General features: G+C 42.5%; 1 protein-coding gene across 6 annotated transcripts; it reads left to right on the top strand.

The window, feature by feature from the left end:
* Nucleotides 1-83: 83 nt before the first annotated feature.
* CCT5 (chaperonin containing TCP1 subunit 5) lies at nucleotides 84-16555 on the top strand. 6 transcript variants are annotated; one of them, XR_013958920.1, is made up of 15 exons: nucleotides 85-267; nucleotides 937-997; nucleotides 1104-1268; nucleotides 1747-1945; nucleotides 2711-2903; nucleotides 3836-3985; nucleotides 4299-4418; nucleotides 4807-4992; nucleotides 5968-6105; nucleotides 6479-6659; nucleotides 7946-8122; nucleotides 12995-13132; nucleotides 13381-13476; nucleotides 14247-14606; nucleotides 15157-16555. XR_013958920.1 is itself a non-coding variant. In XM_080639307.1 (12 exons), the coding sequence occupies exons 1-11, from the start codon at nucleotides 163-165 to the stop codon at nucleotides 8071-8073; spliced, it is 1626 nt and encodes a 541-aa protein (XP_080495433.1). In that variant the 5' UTR covers nucleotides 85-162; the 3' UTR covers nucleotides 8074-8122; nucleotides 12995-13314. The 6 variants fall into 6 exon arrangements, 4 of the variants coding, with proteins under 4 accessions (XP_080495434.1, XP_080495435.1, XP_080495433.1 ...); XR_013958921.1 differs by lacking the exons at nucleotides 12995-13132; nucleotides 13381-13476; nucleotides 14247-14606; nucleotides 15157-16555 and adding an exon at nucleotides 6917-7775 and having other exon boundaries at nucleotides 84-267; nucleotides 7946-8074; XM_080639307.1 differs by lacking the exons at nucleotides 13381-13476; nucleotides 14247-14606; nucleotides 15157-16555 and having other exon boundaries at nucleotides 12995-13314.
* Nucleotides 16556-18474: the final 1919 nt, after the last annotated feature.

Genomic DNA, 18474 nt, shown 5'->3' with positions numbered 1-18474 from the left:
GTCCGCTGGAGGTGCCATATAAGTCCCGCCCGCCAAATATGTCGCGCAGTTACCGGCCGCGCAGGCGCGGAGCAGCGCCCCGGTGAGCGTGCTGCGTCACGGTGTGGCGGCATCCGGCTCGTGTTTGCTGGGTGTGTGGGAGCAGCCGGACGAGTCGTAGCCATGTCGGCCATGGGGACTTTGGCTTTTGATGAGTATGGGCGCCCCTTCCTCATCCTCAAGGACCAGGAGCGGAAGACGCGCCTTATGGGGCTCGAGGCGCTTAAGGTGAGCGGGCTAGGGCCGCCGATTCGTCCGCGGGTCCTCGCTGGGCGCCGCGCCATGCTGCCGTTAGGGGCGGGAAGCGGGCGCCGTTAGGCCTCAGCGGGAGGATGGAGCTTGGTGGGGCGAGGCGGTGCGACTCTTCTGTCTTGTGTCAGGCACACCTGGGCGCGCAGGTGAGGGAGGGATGGGGACAGGGGCAGAGAAAGCATCGCTCCGGGGCTGCGAATCCGTCACCCGCGGCATGAGGTGTGTGAGATCTCTGTGGCTGTGGAGCCCTTTCTTTAGTTTCGGCGCGCCCCTCCCAGCGCCTTCTGGGCGCCGCGGGCAGGGGGGCTCCCTGCAGCCTCGTCCTTTAGATCCCCCTTTTTTCCCCTGTCTGAAGCTTGCGTTGCTTTCTTCTGTTGTTTCGCCCTTTTAAGCTTCGGGGCTGTCGTGCTGGCTTCTCTGCTGTGGCAAGCTATAGCGGTTCATGTGCAAGAAAAGGCACAGAAAATGTTTCTGACGTAAAAGCAGTACACATATATTGATTTTTTTTTTTCAGTCATAATTAGCTTATGTCAGCTAAATTGCAAAATCTATGTTACTAGCTTATTCCTATGTTTTTCTTAGCTTAATATTATGATTTTGGGATGAATAATAATGATTTGACTTGATTTTTCCTTTGTTTTATAGTCTCACATAATGGCAGCAAAGGCTGTAGCAAGTACTCTGAGAACATCCCTTGGGCCCAATGGTAATAATAATTTTAATGCTTCCTTTTCAGTGATTTTTTTTTTTTTTTTTTTTTTTTTTTTGGTGGATTTTCTAGATTTTCTTTCATGCTGTGAATATATTTTTAGGCTTGGATAAAATGATGGTGGACAAAGATGGTGAGGTGACTGTGACAAATGATGGTGCTACCATCCTGAATATGATGGATGTGGACCACCAGATAGCCAAACTTATGGTGGAGCTGTCTAAGTCTCAAGATGATGAGATTGGGGATGGAACCACTGGAGTTGTTGGTAAGACAAGGTTTTAAGTTTAAGTTAGCTTTTCCAGCTTTAACATCAAGCTTATTTAGTTATCTTAAGAAATTTTATGTAAAGTAACAGTAGCTTTTCTTTAGCATGTTCTTAGAGTATTTACTATTTCAATATTTTTGTCATGTGATAAGAAAGACTTTCGTGGTTACGTTTTAAGTTGGTTTTGAGAGCACTCTTTGCACTTTCATAACTTTTTGTTCATGGTTTTCTTCTATAACCTTCTACTTGTCCTGCTGTGGTGGCCATGCAGCTTTTTGGTCTAAGAGAATGCAGTTTTCTTTCTAAGCATAGCAAATCTGGGGTTATTTAGGGTTATTTTGTCATTAAAGAAAGCTTGAACTGTTAAAATACTAGAGTAAAAATTAGAAGGTGTACTCTTTAATCTTTTAATAATGTATTAAAGTTGATGCTTTGACCTGTGGAAGAGTAAATGTTATTGTAAAATTTTTTTTTATAGTTCTGGCTGGAGCCTTATTGGAGCAGGCTGAGCAATTGCTGGATCGTGGTATTCACCCCATCAGAATAGCAGACGGTTACGAGCAGGCAGCGCGCATTGCCATTGAGCATCTAGACAAAATCAGTGACAGCTTTACAGTTGATCCACAGAATATTGAACCGCTGATCCAGACAGCAAAGACAACCTTAGGCTCTAAAGTGTAAGTCACACAAACTTCAGAAAAATGTATCAGTGTCATTAAAAACACTTGAAAGGTGAAACCCTGGTGGTTTGGTGGTTTACTAAATTGTTTGCATTATTGGAGTGGCTGCTGAAGGCTTTTTTTGTGTTTGATTTTGGCTAATTTCTCAATGGACTTATGCCTCTGGATAAAAAATTGTGCTTTTTTTCTAAAGGGACAACTCTTTGACGTTAAAGAGTGCAAAATTAATTTAATTCTAACCTGGTAACTCCAGATTTTGTCATCATAGCGAATTCCAAGAGTAATGCAGACCTCTTAAAAATAATTGCGTGTTACATTTCAAAGGTTGGTTTTGTTTTTATCCTAATATAAAAGAAAAAAAGTTTGTTAGATTGTTCTATAACTGCATATTTCATTATAGGTTCTAAGTGTATACAAATTCAGACATTGTAAGTCCTTTGCAGAGCTGTCTTTTTAATGGTAGTTTAGTGATTTCTGTGACTTGTATGTTTCTTAACAAATTCTCCTTGCTTCTTTCAAATATGTATCTTGAGACTATGTCCACAAAGACTACTTAGACAAATCATGTTGTGTGTTCTGTTTTCTGACATATTTAGCACCTTTGTTTCTGTGAACAAACAAGCAGGACCCCCTGTGCTGTACAAAAGTTGTACTATCACTATAGTGATAGTTTTTCTGTTCAAGATTGATAGAATAGCTTTTTTCTTCCAAACTGTGGAAACGTAATGCAACTTTACTATATGTTTTTTTTTTTAAACCTAGAGTTAACCGCTGTCACAGACAAATGGCAGAAATTGCTGTAAATGCTGTACTGACAGTAGCAGATATGGAGCGTAAAGATGTTGATTTTGAGCTGATCAAAGTACAAGGCAAAGTGGGTGGTAGACTGGAAGATACACAGTTGGTTAAAGGAGTGATTGTGGATAAAGATTTCAGTCATCCACAGATGCCTAAAGTAAGTGATACCCCTGTTTGTGTCTCATCTGTAATGGTCAAATAACATTGTCTAGCTCACTTCAAATGCTGTCCTAGCATTTCTTAAGTATTTAAACAGTGTTGCAGTTTGGCTTGTTTTTTCAACCATATATCAACAGAGGAAGGGGAGGGGAGCATTACATTCTTCGTGTTGGAAGAGACCAAGGTAGAATTTTAGAACAGTCTTGAGAAATGATGGCAGGGGGTATCACTGTATGGCCAAGTGAGGACAGGTGCATAGTTCTATTTTGAAGCAGAAATAATCATCCATAATGTGTAATATGCTTGAGATGCTTAATGCAGCTTAGTATCAAGAAATGCGTCTTACGCTTTATCAGTTGCCACATTATCCTCTTTGGAACAGGAAGCTCTCCTGCTATTATATTTGGTGTAGGTAAGATCTCCAAGTCTTTGTGCAGCATACGTCAAGAATGAAGGATGCAGTTTTAAAATTTGACTATTCTAAAATATTTTTCTAGTAGTTGATATTGTTTATCCTACAAAAAGGATAATACATAATATCAGTCATGTACATAAAAGGTGGCTGTGAAGGTGAGTATATAGTCTTTCTAGTAGTCACAGTGGATTGGGCAAATAATAGTTTCACAAAAGATTTTTTCTATTTTATTGTTTTAATGATAAAAAGACATCAGTGGTAGAGATGGTTATGGGCTGAAACAGTGTCTAAGCTGTGGAATTTGTTCTAGGTGGGTTAGAGACTTTTGAAAGAATTATTTAGGTATAGTTAGTTTCAATTTAGAGTAAGTCAAATGATCCTTGAGTTTCCTCTTATCCCTGTGTTTTTATGCATGTCTGTATGTTTTGCAGATACAAGACAGAGGTCTTACTGAGGTCAAAACTCAACTTTTTTTTTTAATTCCATTTTGTTTGGGATTTTTTTTAATTATACAGGAGCTTAAAGATGCTAAAATTGCAATCCTTACTTGTCCATTCGAGCCACCTAAGCCTAAAACCAAGCATAAGCTTGATGTGACATCTGTGGAAGATTACAAGGCACTGCAGAAATACGAAAAGGAGAAGTTTGAAGAGATGGTGAAACAAGTAAGATTGTTCCTCTGTTTTCTACATTTTCCATGACTTTTACAGAGAATAGCATAGTGCAGTGTTGTATTTCTGGAAATGAGCTAATAATCCTGATAGGAGGCAACATCCAACCAATAATAATAAAAGCTAAGGTGACATAAGAAAGATACCACACTAGTTTGAAATTAACTTTGAACTCTGTGTACGCCAACTAGTTCTTTTCTAGGACTTACATTTTGAGAAAAATTAGGAGAATTAAAATCATGAAGAGATTATTTTTCTTTACTTTGTTAGTTCTGATCAGGAGATTGATGTTGTGTGTTGCTTTCAGATAAAAGACACCGGTGCAAACCTTGCTATTTGCCAGTGGGGTTTTGATGATGAGGCAAATCACTTGCTGCTCCAGAATGAGCTGCCTGCTGTTCGTTGGGTTGGTGGAGCTGAAATAGAAGTAAGTAAGACCTTCTAAAATTGAGCTCTGTACCAGTTCGCAAACATTTCTTAAGTACCATGCTGTACCAGTAAAGTTCGGGCCTTCTGGGTAGAACTGTGTAATTGTGTGTATGGGTAGATACTGGAGAAAAACTGTAGGGAATCTGTGGGAATAACCTACAATGAATGGGGTTATGGTTTACAATGGGAGTGTATGCATATTGGCTAGGAATGTTTCTGCTTTTAGTCTTGCTCTTTGCTGAAACAAGACGTTACCTGCAATACTTTGAAGTGATGGGAAGATAACCTTTTGGATTAGGCATTTGACAGAGTCTCTCCCACTAGTTTGTTATGAAAAAGGCAATTGAAAAGTCTTCTCAAAATAATTGATGGTTGTTTAACTTCAGTTAATTGCCATTGCAACTGGAGGCCGCATTGTTCCTCGCTTCTGTGAACTTACAGCAGAGAAACTGGGTTTTGCGGGTGTTGTCCGAGAGATCTCCTTTGGAACAACCAAGGACAGAATGCTTGTCATTGAACAGTGTCAGAATTCCAGAGCTGTGACCATTTTCATTAGAGGAGGAAATAAAATGGTGAGATGCTTGGTTTGTTACAAGTTTTATACATACATTGCAGAATGTGTAGTTTCTTTCAAAACCATGTTAACTCTTCTTGTATTTCTCTAAATATTCCTTGCAGTGTGGATAAATAGAAGGGGAGGAGGGTTATAGGCAGTGATGAGTATGTGTTAGAAATCACTTGTTAGATTCACATACTAAGCTTTTGAATTAAAACTTTGTTTCTATTAGATCATATAGTTCATAAATAGAGAAGTAATTTTACCTGTGGATGGTCTAATTTCTTTTTTCTCACGGGGGGGTTGTCACTTTTATGGGTAAAGGCATACCACTATTTTTAAAAGATTGGGTTTTATTATAGATTTGGAATGTAATTTCTGATTTAATCCAGTTAAAAAAATTAAAAAGGCCAAACCACGCCTCCCCCCACCTCCTGAATGAGACCACTTTAAATGCTGACATATTTAACCTGGTTCTTGGTTGTAGTGTTAGTCTTAAATTATATTTAGTATAAGTCAAGTCCTACTCCAAGTGAAAACCTTATGAAGAAAAGAACATAACCTCTAGTCTGAAGAGTTCTTAAAAAAAGCAAAAATGCAGCTTTAAAGGTTAGCATAACTTGTTAAATCTTCCTACATCTGTTGAAGCTGGGAGTTGACACAGATTGCAGTCTGAAAATAATGTTGGCATTTAAATTTATGTGTTTTGCATCTTGGAAATAGGCAAGATTGAAAACCTTGTTGTGTAAGTTTTTGTTGCTTGAATTTATGTATTTTACAAGTAACACTGAAAAGGTGTTGGGGGTTTTTAATTCCTGCTCTGCCACTGGATGTCTAACATTTTATGTTGGGAAATAGTGTTAACATAGCTCTATTAGAACCATGAAAAGATCCTACAGTTATTTGCAGTTTCCATTTCTGTGTTAGGAAATGCATCTGCATAGCCTTCAGTTGTGTATGTTGTAAAATACATGCTGGTTTATAATTGCAGATCATTGAAGAAGCAAAGAGATCTCTCCATGATGCATTGTGTGTCATTCGGAATCTTGTTCGTGATAATCGTATTGTGTATGGTGGTGGTGCAGCTGAAATTTCTTGTGCCTTGGCAGTCAGTGAAGCAGCAGATAAGGTAAGAAAGAATAGTTGCAACTTTCTGTAATTTTTGAAGTGAAAATAAGGATTAGGGGTTTTTTTAAGAGATTCCAAAAATACCTTCAAAGAGCTTCCAGAGTGTATGTTATAGAACTTTCTGACATTCGTTGATAACCAGTGCTGAAAGTTTTCCTTCTCCTCTGTAAAATGTCATTCCCAGTACCTTTTTCCTTTTATGATAAGAGCAGTTTAAAATGCTTTTAATTTGCAAGTAGTAGATACTCATTCAGTTGATACTATTTCCAAGAAAATCTGCATATCACATATATTTTGTAGCTAATGTGAAAATCATCCTTTGCTAACATTTTTGTTCATAATAGCTGTATGAACTTGAGTTTCTTTTCCCCTAGTGTCCATCTTTGGAACAGTATGCTATGAGAGCTTTTGCAGATGCCCTGGAGGTAATTCCTATGGCACTCTCAGAGAACAGTGGTATGAATCCAATACAGACAATGACGGAAGTTCGGGCTAGGCAAGTTAAAGAAAACAATCCTGCCCTCGGCATTGATTGCTTGCAGAAAGGAACAAATGGTAAGAACTGCAGTGTGGAGAAAGAGGAGCACAATGGGGTTTTCTTTCTCACAAAGTGTCTTGGGGTGTTCTTTGCTTTGTGGTTTTGGCAGGCTTTTTAACGTACATGTCACTTCAGTTATGAACTCTTGCCCCTTGTCATAATAAGTGGGAATGCAGGTGGACAGATACATGCATGTCTACTAGATAGAAAATGTCTAATTGCTTAAAAACCTTTATTTTGTGGCAACTCATCATTCAACCACCCTGTGGTACAGGTCTTCCCATGGCATCCTCACAGGCAAGCTCAGGAAGTGCAGGCTGGGTGGACAAAGAGATGGAATGGGCTGAACAGCAGAGCTCAGAGGGTTGTGATCAGCAGCAGAGTCTAGTTGGAGGCCTGTAACTAGCGGTGTTCCCCAGGGGTCAACACTGGGTCCAGTATTGTTTATCTTAATCATCAGTGACTTGGATGAAAAGATTGAGTGCCTTCTCAACAGATTTGCTGGTGATACAAAACTGGGAGGAGCAGTTGATATCCCAGAGTGCTGTGCTGTCATTCAGAGGGATATAGACAGGCTGGAGAGTTGGGCAGAGAGAAACCTAACAAAGTTCAGCAAAGTCAGGGTCCTGCCCCTGGGGAGGAATAACCCCATGCACCTGTACAGGCTGGGGGCTCGTGTGCTGCAAAGTAGCTCTGAGGAGATGGTACCTGGGGGTCTCAGTGGGCAATGAGTTTTCCATAAGCCAGCAATTAACAAAGAAGGCTAATGGTATCCTGGGCTGCATTAGGAATGCTGCCAGCAGGTTGGAGCAGGTTATTCGCCCTCTCTACTCTGCCTTGATGAGGCATCACCTGGAGTACTGTGTCCAGTTCTGGGCTCCCCAGTTGAAGAGAGACATGGAGTTACTGCAGAGTCCAGCAAAGGGCTACTAGAATGATTAAGGGTCTGGAGAGTTTCTTGTTTGAAGTAAGGCTGAAGAAGTCCGGCCTGTTCAGCCTGGAGAGGAGAAGGCTCAGGGGTAATCTGGTTAATGAGTCTAAGTAACTGAAGGGAGGATGTCAAGAGGATGGGACCAAGCTCTTGGTGGTGCCAAGAAGAAAAGATTTTGCATCTTCATGTTCCAAAATGTTAGGTAAGATCCCAGACATAAAACTCCAGTTTGTGCAAATTGTTTCTCGACTATGGTGGCCAAGAGCAATAATTTTAAAATGGTCTTTAAAATTACATTGAAATTACTACCTCAGATTAATGTTGTATCTAGTTTTCAGGAGAGCATCTAATTCTTCTGCTTCTTTTTGGCAGATATGAAGCAGCAACATGTTATAGAAACCTTGATTGGCAAGAAACAGCAGATTTCTCTGGCAACTCAGGTCGTTAGAATGATTCTGAAGATTGATGATATCCGTAGGCCTGGAGAGTCTGAAGAGTAAAGGCTGAAAAGCACAAAACATTAAGGGGGCCACCGTAGTAGCGAAGACGGTAGTATTCTAATGCTTCATCTTCAGCTATTTATTTTGGATACTTTTTCTTTCAGATACTGTAACGGCTAATTGTTGGAAATAAAACACAATTGAGCACTGGTGGTTTCAAGACTTGTTTCAGAAGTATCATTCCGTATTTTCTTACACAGGTGTGAATATTCATAGAAAACACTTCTTGAGTGTATAGGAAACAAACATTGGTAATGCTGTACTAAAATTCCATGGGTCCTTTTTCATTGCTTCTGCAGCTGACTCCATTAGCTGCTTGTATGCAGAGCCCACAGATTCTCATTTTTAGATGAATCTAAATTCTCATCTTCAGTGAAGCAAGCAGAAGTTTATTGTAGCCTCCAGTTATTCTCATACATTAAATAGATCAAGAATGAAGTTTCAGTCTCAAGTTTTAGGGGAGCTGTATTTCATGCTTCTAGTTGCTTGTGTCTTTTCTGTTGTACCCTGTTCCTGATCTATGTGTAAGGGTTTTTTTCAGGGCTAAGCACGTTCAGGCAAGTGGGGGTTTATCCAAAACTTCTGTCTATTCTACAGCTGAGTACACTTGGTAAGTCCCAGGTATTATCTTGGAATGGTAGAGTAAAATCTACTAGTAAGGTGCCTTGCTTGTGAAACTACTAGCAAGAAAAAAGTGGTAGACCAGAACTGATGTGCAAATCTTTCTGCAGATTTCAAAAGCTAGGGAACTATTGAAAATACCAACTCAGCACAACTTGTGTTACGTTACACATGGTTCATTTTGAAATGTCAGAGCTTAGTAGTACAGAGGAAATGTTCCTGTTTAGCTAGCAGGTCTTGCTCTAATAATTACATGGTGTGATGGTGCATCACTTGAGTCAAACAAAATCCTTCAATGAATGTTGATACAGAAAGAAGTGTAGAAATAACAAGTTTGACTTTTATCATGGGTGTGTTCCAGGACTTCATTATAACCAGCTATATTTTCATTGTTAGAAAATGAGTACTGGCTGGTCCATTGTTACTCTTTTGCCTTTTCCTAAATCAGCATAATTTACAGGCACTGCTGTGGACAACTCCAGTTAAATCAGGTTTACTGCTGCTGAAGTCTGGCATTCTGCATTGATTTGTGATTGTAACCGTGAGTCTAAAAGCACACTGGCTCACATACAGCTGTCTCTCTCTTCAGTAACACAAATAGAGAAGGGATGTAGCTAGAATTTAAGAGGGTTGTTCAGTTGTACTAATGTACCTCTTCCACCTCATAGTGAAGTTGTCCATGTGCTAGAAAGGAAGTGAGAAAACAAGTTGCTCACATTGTACTCATTTTACTGGTTTTTCCCTTCAACTCCTATTCCCTGTTGTGGTTTAAACCCTGTTGGCAGCACAGCTCCTCACTTGCTTTCCCGCAGGGGATAGGAGAGAGAACCAGAAGGGTAGAAGTGAGACAACTGGTGGGTTGAGGTAAAGACTGTTATGCATACAAGCAAAGCAAAACCATTCAGTGCTTCCCATGGGCAGACAGGTGTTCAGCCATCCTCAGGAAGCAGGATTCTGTCACGAGTAATGGTTACTTGGGAATACAAATCCCAAAACGCTGAGCATTTTTCCCCCCTTCTTTCTCCAAACTTACAGGTGAGCAGATTGCTATGTGTCAGGGGCTATTGCTTTGGTTAGTGCTGGGTTGTGCCCCCTACCAACCTGCTGCACACCCCCAGCCTGCTTCTTGGGGGGTGGGGATGGAGCATGAAGTAGGGTAAGCCTTGTTGCTGTGTGAGCACTGCTCAGCAATATCTAAACCGAGTTTGTTTTCAGCATTGTTTTGGTCACAAATCTAAGGCATACCCTACTACCTATTGTGAAGAAAACTGGCTTAATCCCAGAGACAGTACACCCCTCCTGTCTGCATCAGGGAATCCCATAACCATGCACTGCTGCTGAATGTCTCCACCAGGAGGATGGAGGAGATGAGAGGGAGGGTTCTGTGCAGGCACTGCTGCAGTGGGCAGGCAGAGGAGAAAGCTGTGGTCTTGCTCTGCAGGTGGTGCATGGAGTTGGTATGCAGCACTAGAGCTTATGCCCCATTAAAAGCGGGCACATTTTCAGTGTGATGGGCTGGTAGTTTCACAAGGATGTGTGAGCTGAGACCTGCTCAGAATTAGGTGGTGGTGTGTTGCCTTTGGGGTTGCCTTTTCCTCTAAGGGCAAGTTTTGATGGTACTAAAGAAAGTCCCTTTAGAGGCTTGTACTTCTGGTCTTCAATATAATGAATGTGTAGTGCTAGCACTGATAATTGATGCATGGAGGCAATTGGAAGACAAACAACTTTAATCACATCGTGCAAGTATTAACCCAAATTAATGAAACCAGTGCAGCTCAAACTGGTACACTTTCAAGCAGGACTACTTGAATTTGTGCTGTGAAAGAACAGTGAGAATACCGGTATTTTGCTCTTGTGATCTGCCTCCGGTCAAATACAACAGAGCAAAAGTTGTAAATAACAGTACGATTTTGGAGACAAGCTCTGATACTCAATCGTAGGGTGTTTGTCTATAACCATCAGGAAGTAAAAGCCCCATTGCGTGTGTGGGGCTGAGGGCTACAGATCCCCTCGGTCTGCTCCGTTACTCCAGGGAAAGGCGAGGTTCACCACTTGAGGGCAACACACGCCTGCCGCTGCTGGAGCAGGCTGGAGCCAGAGCAAAATGGAGCATCCAGGCAGACGTTTCCCAGCACCACCGACATGGCACAAGTATGTCAACAGCAAGACCTGAATCCTTCCAGATCCCCATCAAAGGCTCGGTTGCTTCACCTAGTTTCATGTGCCCTCAAATCCAGGTTTTCACATCTTCCTGGGACCCTTACCCTGGCCCTGCCTTGTCCCACTGGTTCTAGTTCCCCTGTTACCAGCCAGCTTTCCCCAGTCTCCTTTCTTAGTCTCTCCTGCTGCATTCCGGGGCCTGGGCTCCTTTCCTTCTCCAGTCTTTCTCACCTCTATGCTGACGCAGCGCTCATCATCGCAGGCACACAAGCAAGGCTGCCAGGAGCAGAGCACGCAGATTCCTCTCCAGCCCTCGAGGTCACATCAGGCCCGCAGCAGCCCCAGGCCATGCACCTAGGGCTGGGCTCTGGCTTTGGGTGTGCCACAGTGATTGAGAGAAGTCAGGTCTGAGCAGATTTTTGTCAGGAATAGTGTTAATCAGAGTTGTGAAACAACATTCTGGTTTCTCTACAAACTGACACTCTAAGAGAGAAGAACCTGATGTTTGGTCTTTTCTGATTGTGTTCTGCGTGGGAAAAGATGCCTCCTGATGCAAGCAGTTCCTGTCTGAACAAGGTGATCTGATAAGCTTACAGACAACCACAGACAGGGTCTTAAGTGCAGCAAGTCGAGCAGTCTCCCTAACACACAGGACTGTGAACTCTCTCTGTAATATCAAGACACCTGGATATTAGGATATCTAGACCCAGACCTACCTAAGCTATGCTGACTGGCTCCAGGTCCTGCCAGGCTGTGTGTCCTTATGCAAAGGCTGTACAGAAAAGAGGGTGCCATGGGAGCTGCTCTCCTCTGTGGCAGAATGGCATGACTGTCCCTTGCACTGTAACAACTACTGTTATATTGGCCATAGGGATCATTATTACACCCTCTGGACTCCTACCACCATCCAAGGAGGGACGGTTCAGTTGTGAGGTCTGGAAGAGTAGCCTTGTTTGTCCTCCTCGCATACAAGTGCCTCTCCATTTCACTTCTTGGAGGGTTTCCCAGGAACTCTCAGCCAGGGAACATTTCTCACCATGTTAAAGAGCCAATTAAATGGACTGACAGTGTTTGCTTTGTAAACAACTCATCTCTGTGATACAAGAGACACAGTTTGATGAACTCAAATGACTCCGGGGTAGAGCTTTAGTACGTTCTCTGTAAGATGTGGACCCTGTGATACAGGCCTGGTGTACATGGAGTAGGATCCACATCCTTGTGAGATTCCTCCCTGGGACCAGTAATTGTGTTATGGTGAGGCTCCTGCCCTGCAGTGCTGAATGGCAGCAGCATGGGCACTGAAAGAAACAGGTCTCTAGCAGCTTTCTGGTGCCTGGGTGCTTACCAAACATGGGACACCGCTACCAGGGTCCTGAGCGCTCTCCTCTTGCTCCCCACCAGAGGTTTGGCTACTTTTACTCAAGGCCAGCTCTGGCGTGGCACGTCTGTGTCACCTTCAATCACACTGCTGGAAGGAGTGATGGGGGTGAGAAAGCAAAATAAACTTTTGCTCCAGAGCTGTGTTTAAGCTCAGGCCCATGCCCTTGCTTCTTGCCTGAGCTATGTTTCAGCTATGCCTGTTCCTTGCTGGTACTGATGATGGTTTGACTTCCTGGCTTGTCCTTAGCCTTGCCTAAGTCGTCTTGACAATTCACTGAGCCAGGTCACTGTGGCTGGACCTGCTCTGCTTTTCTTGCTTGGGTACAGTGATGTCGAGCTCTGGACAACAGTGGCCAGAAGTCTGGAAGGAAAACCTCAGAAGGCCATTAGAGGAGACTTGACTCTTTGGGATGGGCAGTGGGGAGACAGCTATCCTGCATTGTACGAGCAAGAAGGGCTGTGCAAGCAAAGGTGGAGTGAGCAAAGGAAAGCTGAGGAACCTCAAAGAAATCAGCAAAATCTGTTCACTTGCTTACAGTGAATGATGGACAGCTGGGACTTCAGTTAGGGAAAGAAGAATAAAATGTCAGAACTGGGAAAACAGATGTGAGTAATGTCATCAAGGATTGCTGAAGGCATCAGCTCTGTGGGATGGGGTACTACCATAACCCCCTCTCCCTCTCAGAAAAGTCAAGCAGGATTATAACACAGGATTATAAATGCTCAGTGTGGATTCTAATGCTTTCTCTGTTTGCGTTAGGGCCCATAATAGAGCACGGTGTTTTCTGCCATGAGGAAAAGATCATGACTGCATCCGCTTCATCTTCAAAGTATCCCAATGCAATGGTCAAAGGGAGAGCAGCAACGAGGAACTTCAAAATGCTACGAGTGAACGAAGGTGCTGGACTTGGCTACTCACCTGTACTGTGTCTCAGGGATTCCCATTCTACTCGACTGGAGCTTCACTTCTCTGCCTCGATCCAAACCAAGGGAGATTTCCTTCTTCCTTCTCTGCACCAGCTGTCTGTGCTGCCAAGGACTATATATTCCCTTCCCTGAACTTGAGTGTGTAGTTTGGTTCTCAAAATCCACAGGGAGAAAAAACTATCAAGGATCGCTAAATTTAACGTTTCCGTCTCTCTGCAGGCTCCTCTTAAGCCAAAACCTGCTGAAAGCTGGAAAGTGTCTTTGAGGAATTATCACCATATATTTGCCCTGTTCTCATATTTATTGTTTTAAGAGGTGAGATATTGGATTATTTTAGCCCTTTGGTCTGATGTGCTACAGGCATTCTTATTATCTGACTATGCTGAGTAATCATACTTATTATCTAAGTATGACTACGCTGAGTAATCATACTAAGACAGACTAGCATAATATGACATATACTAAGTATGACTATGCAAGCTTCTCAAACTTTGTGTTGTAGATAAAACCAGCTGGTTTAAAGAACAACAAATAACTGGCTAACACTGGTGAACTGACATATTTTTTCTGATTCTCATGAGGTAGCTATTAAAATTACGAAGCTGCCTTAGACTTTTAAAGAGGTCTTTAAATGTACCTCTTTTCCCGGATCACAGCCCAAAGTTACAGGAACAGTGCATCCTCTCCATACACTAATTTCTGGCAAAAAGTAAATACAATTGCTTTATATTTGAATTAATATTGTACCACTTCAATAAGCAAAAAGGCTTTAACTCATTAAAATTTACCGAGCTGACACTGAAGCAGCATTGCTTTCCCTCAAAATCTTTTTATTAGTTCAATATTAAATGAAGAGTCTTGAAAATATTTTCTTGACTTCACATTTAATTTGTAGTGGTTTGTTCTTAGAAGAAAAATAAATATAACCCAGATATTTAAAAGTCTCATTTGAACTTAAAGATTTTGTGATTTCTGAAACAGTATAGCGCTTTCTTTACCCTGTGCAAAGAAAACTGTCTGTTTCCCTAAACCTCATAAGTAGTCAGGCTGATTCCTCAAAGATGTCCTTTATTTTTTCTCTCCAGATCAGGAGGCAATGATTTCCCTGCTGGCATTAACACAGCCCATGGACAGAGGGGAATATCTAATGTCACCTCAGCTGCTCTGATCTCAGGGCTCATCCTCATGCTGTCTCGGTTTCAAGAAGCTGATTTGATTTATGAGCCTTATGGCACCTAGTTCTCAGAGCATCGTAAAAAGCCTGTCCAACGTTAAAACTGCTGAGTTCCTGCTCTCTAACTGGATGTCTCATGGTGAACTTCTCTACCAGCTGCTCATATTCATCACTCACTGACTATTCCCTTCATCCAGCTCACAAGTGAAAAGCTCTTTGCCATCTCCTGACCTTTCTCCCACATGTACACCACTGACTCCTCTTCTGCCAGGTATGTGTCCCCATAACCCACCGGCACGAGGTGATGGTCCTCACACTCGGCTGGGTTTTACAGTGAACATAAAGCTTCCCGAAGGAGCCTTGAACCATCTTTTGATGACTTGTCCCAGATGGTTGTCAATTCTCCCCACTCTCTGCTGCTGTTTGAATCTGAGTCTTGGTCTGAGCTAACATTAGCTGGTTTCCTGCTTTTCACATCCAGCTACTGTGCTGGCTGGCATTTTGCAAGTGCCTTGACTAGACAGTTAGATATGAAGTCTTCTCATTAACACATCTCTTGTACTTGGAAGGAGGCCAAAGGCTGGGAAAGGCAAGTTTCCAGCTCTGCCTTTAACTATTATTAACACTAATAGTTAAGGTTAAATAAGTACAAGTGCTAGTGACTGGGAATGAGCTCAGAGGACCAGAAGGTGATGTGTGGCAAGTGCTAGGGAAGCAGGAGTGACTGAAATGACTGAAAATCCATCCTTGGCTGAGTAACTTTGGCACAAGTTTACAATGGCACATCCTTTTAATACTTGTTGCACTGCCTCTCTTTTCAGCTATGTTGACTCACTCTCTAAGAAAAGCTACTGCTACATATCCCATGGGAGCTCCATTTCTGACCCCTCAGGATCTGGGTCAGGCTCTCTTTCTTACTCGTTCATGCTGAGACCATGCGAATGCCCAGGAGATGGACAGATCAGCACAGTCTTGTCTCTCTTGACAAAGAAAGTTTGCAGCAATTTCTTCTCTTTTGCTAATATAAGATGTATGTACCCTCCAGCTGTGGCTTGTTTAGGAATAGCAGAGAACATAATCAGAGATGTGTCTTTTTCAAACCTGAGCACTATTATTGCTTTTGAGTAGAACTGCAGAAGCTAAAGGCCAACAAAGTTCAGTGAATGCTTAGCAGTGGTTTCATTCCTTGGCTGAAACTAAGCATGGGAGAAGATGAAATTTAGTTCTGGAAAGAGCACTCTGGAGCTGGTGGAAAACAGGTCGTGTTACCAAACATTGATTCCTGATGCAGCGGTTAGTGGGTATGGGTGTTTGAATCCTTGGCATGCTCCCGGCACTGGAAGCTTCAGCCACTGCAATGCAGCAGTGCAAGCATCTGAGGCACTATGATGTGATAATGAGAATCCCTGTAGTCAAACTGTCCCTTTGAGGTATCTGTCCCTTTAAGGTACTGCAAAAAACAGATTCCTGCTTTGCTCTGAAGGTAAGGTAGAATAGGGAGAGGACCTTTGCACACCAGTGTGGGATTGTAATACCTACCTCCAAGCCTGAGCTGTAGGCTCTGCTCCAGGTCATTAAAGGAAGATGGGCTAGCTCCTATGAAGGTTTAAGTAGTGCCACAGATGAGAGAGCAGAGATCTTGCAGAGCACACAGAGAAGTTAATTCAGCAGCTCTGGTGTTCTGACCGTACAAATCAGAGACCTGATCCTGTTGGCTTCTGGTCTATGTACCAGGATTCCTGTGAAAGACAGGACCTCAGTGACTTTTAGCAATGCATACTCAGGCTCTTCTCCATTATGGAGCAGGGATACAGGAAAGATGTGCAAGAAATCATTTACACGTATCCCAGTTTATGTGCTTCCAGTTTATCAATCCCTGACCCAGGCATGTTGAATTTATCCTGTGTACATCTTACGAACAGAAAATGTGTACATTTGTGCTCTCTGTGTACTAACATAACTGACTGTCATGGCAAAGCTGCAGTCCTGAAAAACTGGGTTTAAGAAGGCTATACAGCCCTTTCTCAGGAAGTATTCCTAGCTATTCCCTAATCATTAGCCTATCGACAACCCTATAAGGAAAGAAAATGTGGGAATGTGAAGACAATCAAATAAATTCCTCAGCTGTGAGACCTTGAAGTTTGTGTCAAGACATGTATTGGCTGTTTTTCTGTTCTTAAATGCTTCTTTTCAGCCCCAGGATTCAGGCAAGAAATTATTTTCCTTAGTGACTGCCCAGACTTGAGTGGTGTGTTAGTCCTTACCTGACAAGCTATACCAAAGAGTGAGTTTTAATCTAAGCAGTATGTGTCTACATGACCTCTTCCCTTGTCTGCAGGCTGACAGGTTGTAGCCCTTGGTTCCTAATTGCAACAAAGTGATTTGGCTATGAAATGGTGAGCAGATTTACCACTGAAGTAAGTACATGTTAAAATCACAAGACAATGAAGGCTAATGAGGGAGATTTGCAAAGCAACGACTTTGTGAAGCAGCATGGAAATTGCTGCCAGCATCCCATGAAACCCTGGAGTAAAGGGAAAAGCCAGAAAAGCGAGCTGAACGCTATCCATCCGAAAGTGAGCCTGCCTTGCAAATGGTTTGGTTTTGTTCTTAGTAAAGAAAGGTTCTTCACTTCTAGCAATGGTTTTCCCATTCCTCTTTCTTTTTGTTTACCATCTTCTTATTAGGATTACCTACAGGAAAATAGCAATTTCCCCATGCCATTGTCCTCAGACCCTAAGAACAAGAAAGTTTATGAGCAGGGTTGTGAAATCCAACTTAATCCAGCCTGAGCATTGGTTCTGACATGCTACTCTCCTCTGAATAATTCCACTTAGCTGTCCGCTTCTAGCAAGCTGAACAGTCCCAAGAGCCACTGAAGAACAGCAAAATCTCTATCTGAGCTTAGCAAAATGAGTAGCTGTGCCAAAAACCAGGAATACAGGAAACAGGACCTGGATCCATACAGACATTATTGCCCCTGCCTTCTCCAACGTTAGAAATTTAGAGCGTATATGGATTGTGGTGAGGTATGCACTTAACATTGCTGATATAAGATCCAAACTGCATGACTGTAGACTGGTCTATTTTAATCAAGACAAGAGAAACGAGTCATTAAGTGACCCAGAAAGGAACTACTGCAGCTGCTCAGAGGAAATCGTTTTGACTAAACAGAGAGGTATTGGTTTTGGTGCCTTTCTTTCATTGGGAATGATTGTTACTCCAGCAGCAACAATGCCCAAGATACTTTACTTGCGTGCAAATACTGTGTGCGGTTGTGCAGATAGACATCTTTGTTAGACTTCAAGAATTATCAGCTAACTAGCCCAGCAAAAATGATTGCAACAACAGCAAATTGCTAATGCCTTTGAATGAGACCAACTTAAATGTTCATGCCATTTCTTCTGTAGTAATTTAGTCTGTGGCAAGAGATATGGAATTTAAGTTGCAAGTATGAAACTCAGGTTTGTTCTAGAGTTGTTGTGTGGCTGAGTGGCAGGGCTGGCTGTACCCACACCCAGCATACTTACACCATTAATTCCCCCAGTGGTCAGGAACTCCTCAGCTATTCAGATGCATAGATGAGACAATAGACTGATCTGAGACAGTGGGCCAACTCTGAACTCCTAGCCACCTTCATAATTAAGTGTTTGTCTAATAGCCCCAAGAGCCTCAGAGGGGAGGTCTGTAACTACCTGGAGATCCCCCCATGCAGCTCCTGCTGTGCCCTGACCAACTGATAATGTTTCAGTATGTAAATTAACATTATGGGTGGAGAATATGGCCATCCCAGGGACTCCCAAAGGGGGGTCTGATGTAGCATTGATCAAGCTGTATGTAAGTCCTGTTTAGGGACTACAGGAATTGTCTTCCAGAGCTGTGAGACTCATTATAGTCCTCTATGAGAAGAGACTAATTCCAGGTCTCTTACTGACGAGCTCTGAGGAGAGCTACAGTCTGCTGCTGGACTGAAACACAGAAAGAGCTATTAAAATCCTTCATATGTTGGCTGAAATCACATAGTAGTGAGAGCAAAACAGGAAATGTTGGTTCTGACCTCTGGAGATGGGGGTATTGGCATGCACAATGGGAAAGTGATGGCAACCACAATTCAGGCAGAGTGAGGAGTCCAGTGTATT

This window comes from Psittacula echo (assembly GCF_963264785.1).
Source record: "Psittacula echo genome assembly, chromosome: 2".
Classification (NCBI taxonomy): Eukaryota; Metazoa; Chordata; class Aves; order Psittaciformes; family Psittacidae; genus Psittacula; species Psittacula echo.
This window is presented reverse-complemented; position numbering and strand designations above follow the sequence as displayed.

Excerpts from the sequence above, each read along its gene's own strand:
- CCT5 (XM_080639307.1), top strand. The coding sequence starts at position 163 with ATGTCGGCCATGGGGACTTTGGCTTTTGATGAGTATGGGCGCCCCTTC. Across the intron at positions 2,904-3,835 it reads GTCATCCACAGATGCCTAAA|GAGCTTAAAGATGCTAAAAT; the intron begins GTAAGTGATACC and ends TTAATTATACAG. Across the intron at positions 4,993-5,967 it reads TTAGAGGAGGAAATAAAATG|ATCATTGAAGAAGCAAAGAG; the intron begins GTGAGATGCTTG and ends TTATAATTGCAG.